Source organism: Tursiops truncatus, chromosome 4 (genome assembly GCF_011762595.2).
Source record: "Tursiops truncatus isolate mTurTru1 chromosome 4, mTurTru1.mat.Y, whole genome shotgun sequence".
Lineage (NCBI taxonomy): Eukaryota > Metazoa > Chordata > Mammalia > Artiodactyla > Delphinidae > Tursiops > Tursiops truncatus.
In genome coordinates, this window is record NC_047037.1 from 31,645,247 (window position 1) to 31,657,981 (window position 12,735).

Consider the following 12,735-nt stretch of genomic DNA (forward strand, 5'->3'; position numbering starts at 1 on the left):
TACTGAGGGTAAGAGAGAGAAACTGTTTCCCTATGTCCCCAGCAGGCTAGAGCAGAGCCCAAATCAACCTGGCTCCTGTCCCTGAGACAGACGCTGGCTCTCTCTCCCTTCCCCCTACACTCAAGCACCCCGCATTTTCAGAGCTCCTGGAGGATGCCCAGCATGTGGAGGGGTGTGGTCAGGGTCACATCGTTCACAGGTGGGTGCTGCCCTCTGGGACCCTTGATCCCTTGGAGAGATCAGGGGTCCCAGCAGAGGTGGATGTGAGCAGAGCCCTGTGCCAGGAGGATGAGGCATCCTCAGTAGTGTGTTCCTAGGGCCGCTCTGCCCCCGGGTCACCCCTGCCTGGCACTTTTCCTCTGTTCCTTCTTCTTCCTGGGGAAACCAGAAGGTGCGCCAATTAGAGGGAGCAAACCTGAATGCTGTGCCCTGTGGCAGCAGGAGGCTATGCAGGGGTGTGTGAGAGACAGGAATTCTTGTCAGGTGATGCCAGTCCTAGGCAGGCACCCCAGAGTGGCTTTGAGGGTGCCTGGGGCAGGCCCGTCAGACTTCCTTGTGTGGGACCAGAGCAATGGCAGCTCTGGTTTATTGAGTGTTTGAGCACAGAAGGCAGTACTGGGGAAGCCACAGGAGTGAGCAGAGGACACCCTGTGTGCCCCATTACTCCTGGCTCTCACCCACAAGGGTTCAGTAGGGCACCCACCACCACCTAAAGCCTGACATCACTGCCACTGCCACCAGGCAGGGGAGCCGCGCCTGCAGCCACTGTGACTGTCCTCCCTGGGCCCGGAGGTCAAAGTCTTCTGGCCTCAGGGACGAGAGCCCGCCTCCTGCAGGGCACTGCCCAGCTGGAGCCCTCCCTGAACCCCCGTCCCCACTATGTCCGGGGCCTCCTTCCTCCTCCACCACTCCACACACCGCTGCCCCAGGCCCTCCAAAACGGCTGCTCAGGAGCCCAAAACTCCCCCATGGCCTCCACCTGGCTCTTCCCAGAACACTCCCTCCACGCTCTCCGCCCTGCAGCTCTCTCCAGCGTGGCAGTGTATGACTTTACGCCCGGCACATCTCAGGGTCAGGAGGCGGGCTGTGTTCTCCACTGTTGCTCACCACCTCCCCCTCTGTCCACATGCCGGCCGGGCCGCTGCTCCCTGAGCCTGGGACCGCGGGGCACTCCTTCCCACATCACTCACTGACTCACTGAAGCCTTGGGCTTCCATCTCTATCTTCTTCTCAATCCCAGCCTCACCCTCCTGTGGGTGACTCTGACACCCACCTGAACAGCACACGCTCACAGCCCCACTACTCCTCCATGTCTGACCCTCCCCACCGGACAGTTGGACTTGGTCTCATCTGAAGGTGCTCCAGTTTCAAAGCCACACGTTCAAGTATTCTTGAATGCAAGCATCCTGCCTGGGGCAACCTCTGATAACTGCCCCCAGCCGCTGCAGCCTCATCTGGCTCTCTCCGCCTTTGTCTCTGCGTAGCCCTCTCCCAATTCATATCCCGCATCATCCGGCTTGGGTTCCATTTTGCAATAGTGTAATTGACGATACTCCCCTAAGCCTCAGGTGTGAGTTGCCTTTATCTTTCCATAGGATACAAGCAGCAAAACTCAACCCGCGAGAGACCCACCATCCTCTTCCTGTAGGGTCTGCTCTGAGCAGCCAGGCACTGCTGAGAAAGCCACAAAACAGGACAAATGGGCAGCTTTGTAAATAAAGGATCACCAACTTCAAATAAGCCTTCAAAACACTTTCTGGAAATGCTGAATTTCTCTGGTCAATTCCATCTCCCATTCTCTGGAGTGGACTGCCTAACTTTTTACATTCTCCTTAACCCTTCAACCCCAGTGTCTCCTCTTTCACTCAGCAACCAAGCTTACCACCCACCTACAGAGAAAATAGATGCCTGAACGTCCAACTGCATCAATAATATCGCGGCTCGGGTACTCAAAGTCTCCTCAAATTGCGCACGCGCAAAACCGAACCCACGGTCCCTGCGCACTTCTGGGAGCCCGCGGCACATCTCCCACGTATCTGCAAACCATCCGCTTATTCTCCTGCTTTGGTTTCTTTGTTTTCCATGTCGGCTGCCTGCAAGAGCCCCCTGGGAAACCTGCTCCCTGAGCCAGACTTCCAGGGCCCTCCCTGGGGAGCTGTGGGCCTGTGGGGACACGGTTCCCCTGTGCTCCCTGAGGCAGCACCCACTCAGCCTCCCAAGCCTACCTCCCCGCTGAGCTGCAGCTCCTCCTCAGGAGCCTTGGGGCTGCCTATTTGGGCCTCAAACCTCGACGACCCTCCTGCAAAGCCTCCTTCCTTGCCCTCGTCCTCACTCCTTCTAGGGCATCAGGTGAGACAACAGACACCAGGAGGCCCTGTTTCCAACCAGCCCTCCACATACACACCTCCTCACAAGCTTCCCTACCCACATGCAAACCCGTTCCTGCGAACAAATGCCAGCCCACTGGGTTATGAGGTGCCACCAGACTGTGAACATTATGTCAGGCCTAACAGGACTTCCTGGGACACATAGGACACCGCACTGAGGTGCAAGGGTTACTGGAGCAGTGAGACCTGGTGTTTTCCCTCGGGAGCCCTCAGTCTATCAGGAGACATGTGGCCCATGCACACAAAAAACTCCTACACATTCAAGAACTCATGCACCATCCTTATAACTAGTACCACTCAGAGAAGGACAAGAAACACATCAGGGGTTTCTATGGGGCAGACGGGCTCACAGAGGCATGCTTCTTCCCCTGAGGTCTTCTGGATACATAAAGCATTTGTTCTGTCCAGAAAGAAAGAAAGAAAGAAAGAAAGAAAGAAAGAAAGAAAGAAAGAGAGAAAGAAGGAAGGAAGGAAGGAAGGAAGGAAGGAAAGGAAGAAAGAAAAGAAAAGAAAGAAAAGGAAAGAAAAGAAAAGAAAAGAAAAAGAAAGGAAGCAAAAGAGAGACACACACGCTTCAAATTCCCAGGGCTCATTTCTATAGCTGAGGTTGTGCTGCAGCTCGGCTTTCAGAAGGAAACTGATCCCAGGGCCTGGAGGGTTGGCAAAAAGTCCCTCTTGCACTGGAAAATATTTGTAGTCCGGCTTTGCCTTTATTTACCCAGAACATTTAATGTGCCTTTTTTCCTCATCTTTCACATCCGCTCAGAGAAGATGTTAATTTTCTGAAATTAAACACTTAGCTTGATTACTGTTTTGTTAATTGCTGCATTCAAAAACCTCTGGTGCTCCTGCCTGTTTAACATGGATGGTGCTGTGAAAATGATAGGCGCAGAGTTGGCATGCAGGTGGATGGACAGCAGCGTCGGAATTGCCAACCCGACACCCCCACTGGTGCCTGCTGGAGCAGCTGGGGCCCTGCCTATGCGGGAGGGGGCAGCCCAGCCTGGGCATAGCAGAGTGTCTCCCGCAGGGCCGTGTTTTGGGAGGACAGTGCACCCGGGAAGTCCAGGTCTCACCAACATCTGGGAGAATGTGGGGTCTTAACTGCAATCACAGTGCCCGCACAGAGATGCCGGAGGAAGGAAAGATCACAGAGAAAGCTAAAGCCACACCATTTGCTGATGTCTGAGATGAGTTTAAGAAGGATCGAGGCATCCATTCATACATTTATTTGATAATTTATTAAATCATTCAATGAACATTTCTCAAATGCTGTCATTAGAGGAATAATAGCACCTAGCTAGACACTGGGGAACAGTAGCCACTCAGGTGGATAGAGGGCATGCTCTCCTGGAACTGACATTTGCCAGAGGAGCGAGGACAGACCCATCACCAGTCTCCTCCTCCCTCCTGCCCCCTGTGCCTTGGCCACAAGGCGAACAGAAACTATCTCGTAATCCAACTAGAGGCTCCCTCTGTAATGAGGGTGATGACAATCTCATTTGGACTTTGAACAGGGGAAGGAACTTACTACATCTCACTGCCTGGCAGTCCCATTTTCACTGAACAAGCCGTGTATTTAGAGTGCCCAAGAAGTAGTAAAATGAGCAAATAGGTCCCTGGGGCCCGTGGGGCCCTCTAGTCATCCTCAGAGCCACACAGCTGTTCTCCAGCTTTTAGCAGCATCTTAGGCACTGCTCAGGACCTGGAACAGGGAGCTTTCCTACGCCCAACCACCGCGTGGCCCAGCATGTGAAATCTGTCCGCAAGAAGTTCAAATTGGTCAGATAGTAAGTAATAAGATATCCCACCCTGTACTGTCACTGTATAGCAACAACCTCCTCGGATTGAAATGCTTTCTAGCAATGGCATGTGATCATATCCTAACTTTTGCAAAGTGAGAGCTAGCACCTCAGTGGGCTGTGGTACCCATAGCCTGGCTGAGATCCCCCTTGGTGACTTTCTAGGCATCTGAGCCCAGTCTCAATGAGTGCTGGGGATCAGAATGGGAGCTCCCCAAGGCACAGACGCTTGTCTGTGCTGTTTGCTCCTGTGTTCCTCAGGCCTGGAGCCGTGAATGACACACAGAAGACATCAATAAATATCTGTTGAGTAAGTGAATGGGAGCCCCTAGAAGCAGAAGCCAAGGAGTCAGCATGTGGAAGGCAGTCACAAAGATTGTGGTGAATGAATGAATGCATTTCCAAAGTTAATGCGCTTAAACAAACCCCCCTTTGAATCTCACTGTTTTCCTCTGAGTACATCAGGGCTTCTGGTAACATCCTAAGGTCATCCCCTTAAGTTTTCCTTCTAAGAGCCAAAGGAGAGGAAGATACCTTGTCCCCTGGCTGACATGGAGGGAGCACCTGCCCACCCGTGGACCACCAGGATATATTCTGATCACTACACATCAACCAAACATTTATATACCAAAGCTTATATGTAGGGATTAAAGGAGCCTGGCAAATATTTATCAAGGTTCTATGCCTAGTGCTGTGGGTCCCTCCCTCATGACAGTGGGGTAGGTTGGAAAGTCTGATTCTCTGCAGACCTCACCACCTAACGGAGAACCCAAGGCTGCTGGGAGTGGAAGGCCATGACTTTGGTCAAGGGCAATGCTATGTGGTGACCTGTTCCACTCAAGAGACAACAACCCCTGTTTGCAGATGGCAGGACCTTTCTGAGGCCACTTGGAAGTTCCTCCTCAATGCCAGGACTTAAGAAACAATAAAAACAGCCTTTTGGAGATTAACAATGAGAAGAAGGCAATAAAATGAACTACGAAATTGAATTAAGAACAGTGAAATTGTCATTGACTTAAGTTTGTTTTTAACTTTTCCTTATTAAGTTCAGTGAAAGTTTTCCTTAAAGTCATTCCCATCTTTTTGATGTTCTGACTCAATCTTTTTCTCTGCTCTGGAACAAATTTCATCTGTTAATTTCCAGTGAAACCAGCCCTTAAAAATGGACTAGATTCAGCATATGGACCTTAACACTCTAAATTTTTACAGGCAGCAGTGTAATATTGTTTTAATATTTAATTTTGAGATTTACATAATATCTTCCCTCCAAAGAGCTCAATATATTGCAATATCATAAAAGTCCTTTTCATATTCAAAGATTATTCTTTATGCATGCAAATACTATACTTAACCAAGGAATAATGCAAATTAGGTGATGTGTTCAGAGGAATTGGTGGGCTGGGTAATTCATGTGTGGGAAAAGTAGCATCTCTGAGTGAGTTTAATTGTCTAGGAACTTTGAAAATGCCTTAAAAATGGGCAAACTATAGGGGCTTGTGATGACTGACAGAGTAGTGTAGTATTTTTTAAATAAAATTAAGTAACGGCTTGTGTCTGTGTTGTGGGCACAGTGTATATGTTAGTGTTTCACATGCAGTTGGCACCACAGGCCATACATGAACTGTGCGCAATATAAATGCTGCTGATGCATCATACAGGGAAGGGAAAAGTGCTGCATCTCCAAACACATGATGAGGAAAGACAGTCAGGCTCCTCTGAGCGGCAGGTTGAGCCTATGTCGGGTATACAGGTTCTGTTCCTTCCCTGCCGTCTTCATTAACCCCCTGGAACACAGATTTCACTGCTCCCCTTTCTGGTGCCTACTCCTTCCTTGAAGAGTGGCCAAACCAATATCTGTCATTTATCTGATCTAGATGACATCAGTCCCAAACAAAGGGACCAGGGGCCTTGGAAGGAAACAGCCTAGGGGGGAAAAAAAAGCCCAGCAAATTGCTGTCTGGCTCAGGACATATTCTCAGAAATTATGCTCATCTCCCAGTCCATCACATGGTTTGCAAAGTGATTTTCTCTCCTCTGTCTCATTTGCTTGTCACACAGCACTAGGAAGCAGGTGCCAGTCCTCCCATCTTACTGTGGAGAAAGGAGGGATCACGGCAATTCAATGAACTTGCATGAGTCATGTGAGGAGCAGAGAGAGGGGCCAACCCCACGTCTCCCCTCCCCACTGCACAGCTGCCACCATGAGCCCAGGAGTCAGGGAAGGTGACTGCCCCGAGGGGGGATGAGATGGTACCACACAGCACACTCACCCTTCAAGCCTGGGTAAGTCAGATTAGCCCTCTGAATCAGAGGCTGCAAGCCACAGCCAAAAGGCCAAATCCAGAATTGGATTTGTTTGCCTCTCAAGTGTTTTAAAATTTTCTAATTAGTTGTCAACATTTTTAATCTGGATTTTCAGCTTATAACATCTGGCAGCGCTGGGTATGATGCCACTTGCTGGAGCTGAGTAGGGGCTGCCCCTGTTCTTCTCTTCAACTCCCTATATAGTCCCCACCGCACCCTCTCGTGTGACTCCTGGCTCCGTGTCGCTCCTGCCATTACCTGTCTGGCCTCATGGGTCTTTGAGTGTGTTCTCTCTGGCTCAGATGCTCCCAAATTTACTGACTTTATTTGACCACACTACAAGTTGATTTTATAGATGTGCTGGTCTGATTTGACTTATGTATTTTTTCCAAGATTTCCTCTGAGGTTGTCTTCCCCAACTCTGACAGTCAGAGTCTAGTTGGCAGAAAAGAGAAGTCAAGTTTGTCATTCACTTTAATTCTCTCTGACAGCCAGGTGATCCGGCCATCAGTCTGAACCTGGGGCCAGGTGCCGGAGAGTGATCGCAGAAGTTACTGGTGATAACAACCTCTCTGCAGATCGCTTGGCCACTGGAACAGAGAGAGTTCCACCTGATCTGGCCTAGTTTAAACTCAAGGCAGCTGTATTCAGCTCCAGGCTGCATCCCTAAAGACCTCACGTAAATCTGAGCTTGCATAATTCATGACCAACCCTGACCAAAGGTGATGGACATTTTTTTGACACCTGAAGTGGCCCAGCTACGTGGTCATAGCTTAGAGGGAGCTTACAAGCTACACAGCTCACCATAATGCAACTTTTGATCAGTCTGAGGATAAAATGGCCACAAACCTGAGTATGAAACCCAGAAACATCATTTGCTGGCTGTGAGATGCTGAGCAAATTCCAAAAGCATCCTGGCCTCAGTTTCTTCATATGACCCACATCAGTTTTGTAAAGAACTTGGTAGGGGCTTGGCACACTGGAGGTGCTCAAAAATGGTAGTCCTCTGCCTCAGCCTATGGGCTGCATGAGAATCCCATCCTGATACTCTCCGAGCGATACAAGATCCTTGAGTATATATACTTGACTGGGGTCATCACAGAAGGAAATGAAGGCTTGTTGGATCTCAGGATGCCATAGACCCTGTGGTGTGCCCCAGTCATGCTGGTTCCGAGGGAAGAACTGTACCTAATATGTATCCAATGGACCAAAAGATGACTACAAAATCTCCTTAGATCAAAACCCTAGGGTCAAGAGAAGCCTACTGGCTTTGTGACCACCTAGAGGTCTGGGACAGGGAGGGTGGGAGGGAAATGCAAGAGGGAGGGGATATGGGGATATATGTATATGTATAGCTGATTCACTTTGTTATAAAGCAGAAAATAACACACCATTGTGGAGCAATTGTACCCCAATAAAGATGTTAAAAAAAAAAAAAGAAAGAGAAGCCTACTGGTGACTTTCTCTGATAGACTGATACCAACCATGACTCTTTTTGTCAGGTAGCTAAATCAGCTAAGATGAGCTGCCTGCCTCCGTTGGGCAGGGCTCATGATGCAGCACCAACGTGGCACATCTGGGCAGCCCCAAGGAAGGAGAGCATGACAATCCTGCCTCTGCTGGACAGTAAGAATGGCACACCCAGCCACAGATGCTGTCCATACCTCCTAAACAAAGGAGGAACCAGCCCAGAGCAGTGAGCAGCCTCCCAAAATAGATTCTCACATTCAGATCAAGCCCCAAACCCTTGGCAGACAACTTGTCCAAACCCTTCTCTCATGTGACCCTGATATCCATTGTCAGGATCCAGTTCACCTTGGAACAACTTGTACCCCTCAACAAACACATGCCTATCTCCCATTTTCACCCAGAGGCAGGGGGAAGCCTTTCATGGCTCAGCGTCACAGAGAAAATTGTGGAAGGGTAATCAGCCTGCACACTGAGATGCTATCCACTCAGCCGGATGGCACTGGCTGTCTCTGAAGAACCCCTCTGTGCTTGGAGGCTATGATATGGGGAGCCCAGAGGGACTGCCCACCTTTTAGGGCAGGAAACAGAAGAGAGAAACAGAATGGATGCCCTGCCGACCCTCCTTCTAATCCCAGATTTCCCAAGCCCTTCAAGTCTCTGCTTCCTTATAGGAAAAATGGGAACAATAATGTACAAGTCACAGGGTAATTATGAAGATCAAATGAGTCTGTATATTCCAAAATTGTTTGTCAACTCAAAAGAGACACAAACTATGAATAATAACTATTACTCAATCAGGACCCACTCAATAGTCCCCCCACCATTTCAGTTTGGGCTGTTCCAGGCAGGGAATATATACGCAGTAAACACTTAACAGTTGATTTAATGATTGATTCCAGGACGGCTCTTGGTCAACTTATTTACCTGCCGTCTACCTACTCATGACCCAAACAGTAGGACAAATGTGGCCACAGGTACTGACAAGGGTCGCACCATACCTGGAGGTCCAAGGGGGAAGGCTGACCTGGATCTTGCCCAGAGTGGAAGAGCCCAGGGCTGCTCTGGAAAGGGGACAGGCATATCATGACTTCTTGGTGATACAGGGGTTCATCCACCTTGTCTCTTAATGGATCTGAGTGAGTCACTAGGGATTTTATGATGCCTGTTATTTAGTCTCTCTTTCATCCCTTATAAAATCTGGGGCTTCCATTCATGTTTCTAAACTCTTCTTGCAGAGGTACAGGCTCAAGTGTTTATTTTGAAACTTCTCATCTTTTTAAACAAATATCTGTTTGTGGAAAGTAACTTGCATTCACATGTGGACTCACCAAACAGCACCGTGCTCCTCAGAGCCCCACAGCCCACGATGAGAAACCACTGGTTAACTTGACCTTTATTTTATAATAACCATATGCCACCAAGAAGCACTTGCAACCTTACCTTGTTGATTGTAAACTTTTCTGACACCCAAATTCCAGAATTTCCAAAGAGAAATCATAGATTGGACAGTGACAATGGGGCTGGGACTACAAAATCAGGGAAGGTTAAAAATAAAGGGCCCATGAGAGGGCGAACAAAGGGCATGAGAAATGTTCCTGGAGGGGCCAACGGGTAACGACAGAAATAAATATTTTGAATATTGGTAACGCAGGGTCCCTTGTAGAAGCCCTGGTCCCTCAGCTCCACGGCAGCCTGAGAAGGTGCAGATGGCAAGACAAGCAGATGGGCAGGTTCGGGAATAGCAGGGGAAGGGAAGGGAGGGGCAGAAATCAAAGCAAACCAATATAAGTGGCAGGTTTGTTCACACATGCTTAGAGAGAGGGAAAAGACAGCCAAGCCCAGCGTAACATGACAGACTGGAAGGATTATTATTCCCAGAAGCTGGGACACTAAAATATTTCAGCCAGTTTTCTGCCTTAAACTCTCCAAGGGAAATACTGCTAACAAAGGCTGCTCATGTTATGTGCTCATCATGATGCAGAAATTACCGTTCTCTTCTCTTTGAGTAAGACGGGCTGTCACAACCTTTGTCTCCATGGCACTGGGGCTGTGGTCACCAGCTGGAGGCTTCCACACTTCCACTCTTATTTTCTCACTACACACGTATGCATGTAAACACGTGACCATACGCATACATACAAACACGCACACACGAACACACACACGCTCACAGCAACAACGCAGCCATCTGGATAGCCATGCTCTCTGACGACACCTTTTTTTCTTCTCAGTTCTGACAGCTTAAACCCAAGAATCATCTGTCATCAAAGATGCCTGGTGTTAAAAGAGGTAGAATGAGTCTCGAGATGGGGAGAGGAGGAGTAGGAAAAGATGGAGAAGAATAGAAGAGGTCAAGAATTGGGGGCTATGTGGAGGGAGAGGGAGCAAAAAGAAATGCTCGGGTCCTGCTATTCCGCTAACAAGCTGTCCTTTTAGAATTTGTTGATTGAGAAAAATCCATAATTCCAAGGAAGATCATGGTCCACTGCCCACGACCCCCATCGTTGCCTGTAGACGTGATCTTCATGTCCCCTCTGCAGCCTTGCACCTTCCCTTCAAGGGGGAGATTGCTCATTTCTCTCTAGCTCCTTTGGTATTTACTGCATGTTTACAGCACACAATACTTAGCTCTGTACTTTGTGTCTATGTCCTGGAAATTCTTCAGTGATTGAGTTTCACGGGAGGAACGATGGTGTCCGAGTATCATTGTATCCCTCACAGTGTCTAATCCATAGCTTGGCACACAGTAAATGCTGAATAACTGTCTCAATAATTGAGTGAATAAATAAACAAATGAGTGAGTGCATGAATGGACTGGTTAAATGGATATAAAAAGAAATGGATTGTTGCAAGGGGTGTGAAAAGTAATAAAAGGAAAAGGTCAGAAGAGCAAAAGATACAGAAATAAAGAGAAGAGAAGAAAATGTGTTCTGAGCTATGCATGCCACAGGGATGTACCAGCCATCAGGAGTGATCTACTGCCAACTATCTGAAGTCTGTATAACAGTTTAGCATTCATCTGACCAAGTTGTAAAGGAGAACGTACTGCTGAATTACATGGGTTTAATTGAAAAATAATCTATGAAGGCAGCACTGACTATCACATGATTTCTGGGAAGTTTCTTTTGCTGGGCTGGCTAATAAAGCCGCACTGGTGTTCTCAAGATCGTGCAGTGTTTCTGCCCATCCACCCACCTACCCAACCATCCATCTGTCCATCCAACCTTCCAAGGACATTCGTTGAGCCCCAGCTGGTTGCAGAGCACTGGGTCGTACTCTGGCTTGGATGTACATCTTTGCTTTTGAACTGGGCACAAGAAAACCCCTCAGAGTGCAGTTCATTCTCAGAGGTGAAACACTACAGCCTTTTCCTCCATGGCCACAAATGCCCATCGCCTAATACTTTCACTCCTGGGAGGAGGCCTGAGGGCAGACAAACGGGATATGTGTGGCCGAAGCTTTGTTCCTGCACAGAAGTGGCAAAGAGCCAGCCCCGCAGACAGACAGACAGGAGCACAGATGCCTCCAGACTTACCAGCTTGGTTTGTGGTGATGTTGACGGAGACGTGCTGTGGGGGGAAGGGACTTTTGCTGGAGACCCCATTGACGGCCTGGATGTCAAAGGTGTAGGGGGTGTGGGCCCACAGGCTGCTGATGGAGACACGGCACTCAGTCAGGCCCAGCTGCCTGGGCACGAACTCTACGTTGTCATCGCAGCGGGAGCAGCTCCGGCGGTCTGCCCGGCACTTCTTACAGATGATGTTGTAGGTGACATCATCCCGCCCACCCGTCTCCCGAGGAGGGTGCCACTCCAAAATGATGGATGTCTCATTGACGATGGATATGACATTGCGGGGACCTGATGGCACACCTATAGGGAGACAACGAAAGGACAGTGAGGTTGGATAGAAGTTTCCCCAGCATCTCTCCATTTGTCTTTGGTGTGTTCCTACTCTCATCACATACACACATCCCTTCTCCTCCCTCAGCCCCAAATCTCCATGCCTCAATCCATTCTGAGGAAAAATGACAGAGATGACAACCTGTCTCCCACTCCCCTTTTAGTCATCCCCACTGGGGTTTTCCTTCTTTGAATCATGTGTGCCAAGGGAGAGGAGGATGGAGGACTTGGGTACAAGCCCTTCTGTTCGAAAGACCAAGCTGCATCCTCCAGGCAACTTTAGTATCAATAACATGTATGTATATTGGACTCTTATTGGATTCCTTGTCTTTTCTTAATTGGTGTAGAGCTCAAGGGTTGAGGGATAGGAGTGACCCCTCATAAGACCCAACATATCCAGGCATCCTGCATAAAATCTCATACAATCTGGGATCTATGTGGTGTGTGCATGGCATTGGGAGTGTTTTTCTGTAGGATGGGCTGCCAGAAGACCCGGAGAGATGAATATTCACATTGCACAAGTTTAGGTGCATGAAGTCAGGAAATTCACGCAGCCACCATTTTTGACCCCATGACACTAGAAGAACACAGGGGTTTGTCCCAGACACTCTGCTAGCTACTTTGCATGCATTTAACACGCCTCCCCCCCCCCACCCCAAGAACGCTATTGGGAAGGTACAATAATTAATTCAATTTTATTGAAAGGGAAACTGATGCTGAGAATGGGGACTGGCTATAGATCATTTTGTCTATGAGAACTAAAATTGGCATGGACACCACATTTGCCTGATTCCAAAGCTCACGTTCTTAGCTATAGCCCTGTGCTGCCTGTTAGTGAAACTATCTTTTCCTACTAAGGGAAGAGCTGGCC

At 48.7% G+C, this 12,735-nt stretch overlaps 1 protein-coding gene across 1 annotated transcript in view; it reads right to left on the reverse strand.

Annotated features, from left to right (window-relative positions):
• Positions 1-12,735, reverse strand: part of EPHB1 (EPH receptor B1) — a 285,588-nt gene that overhangs the window by 103,574 nt on the left and 169,279 nt on the right. The window contains exon 5 of the mRNA XM_073803646.1: positions 11,499-11,834. Coding sequence (XP_073659747.1) covers positions 11,499-11,834 — 336 coding nt within the window. The remainder of the gene's footprint in view (positions 1-11,498; positions 11,835-12,735) is intronic.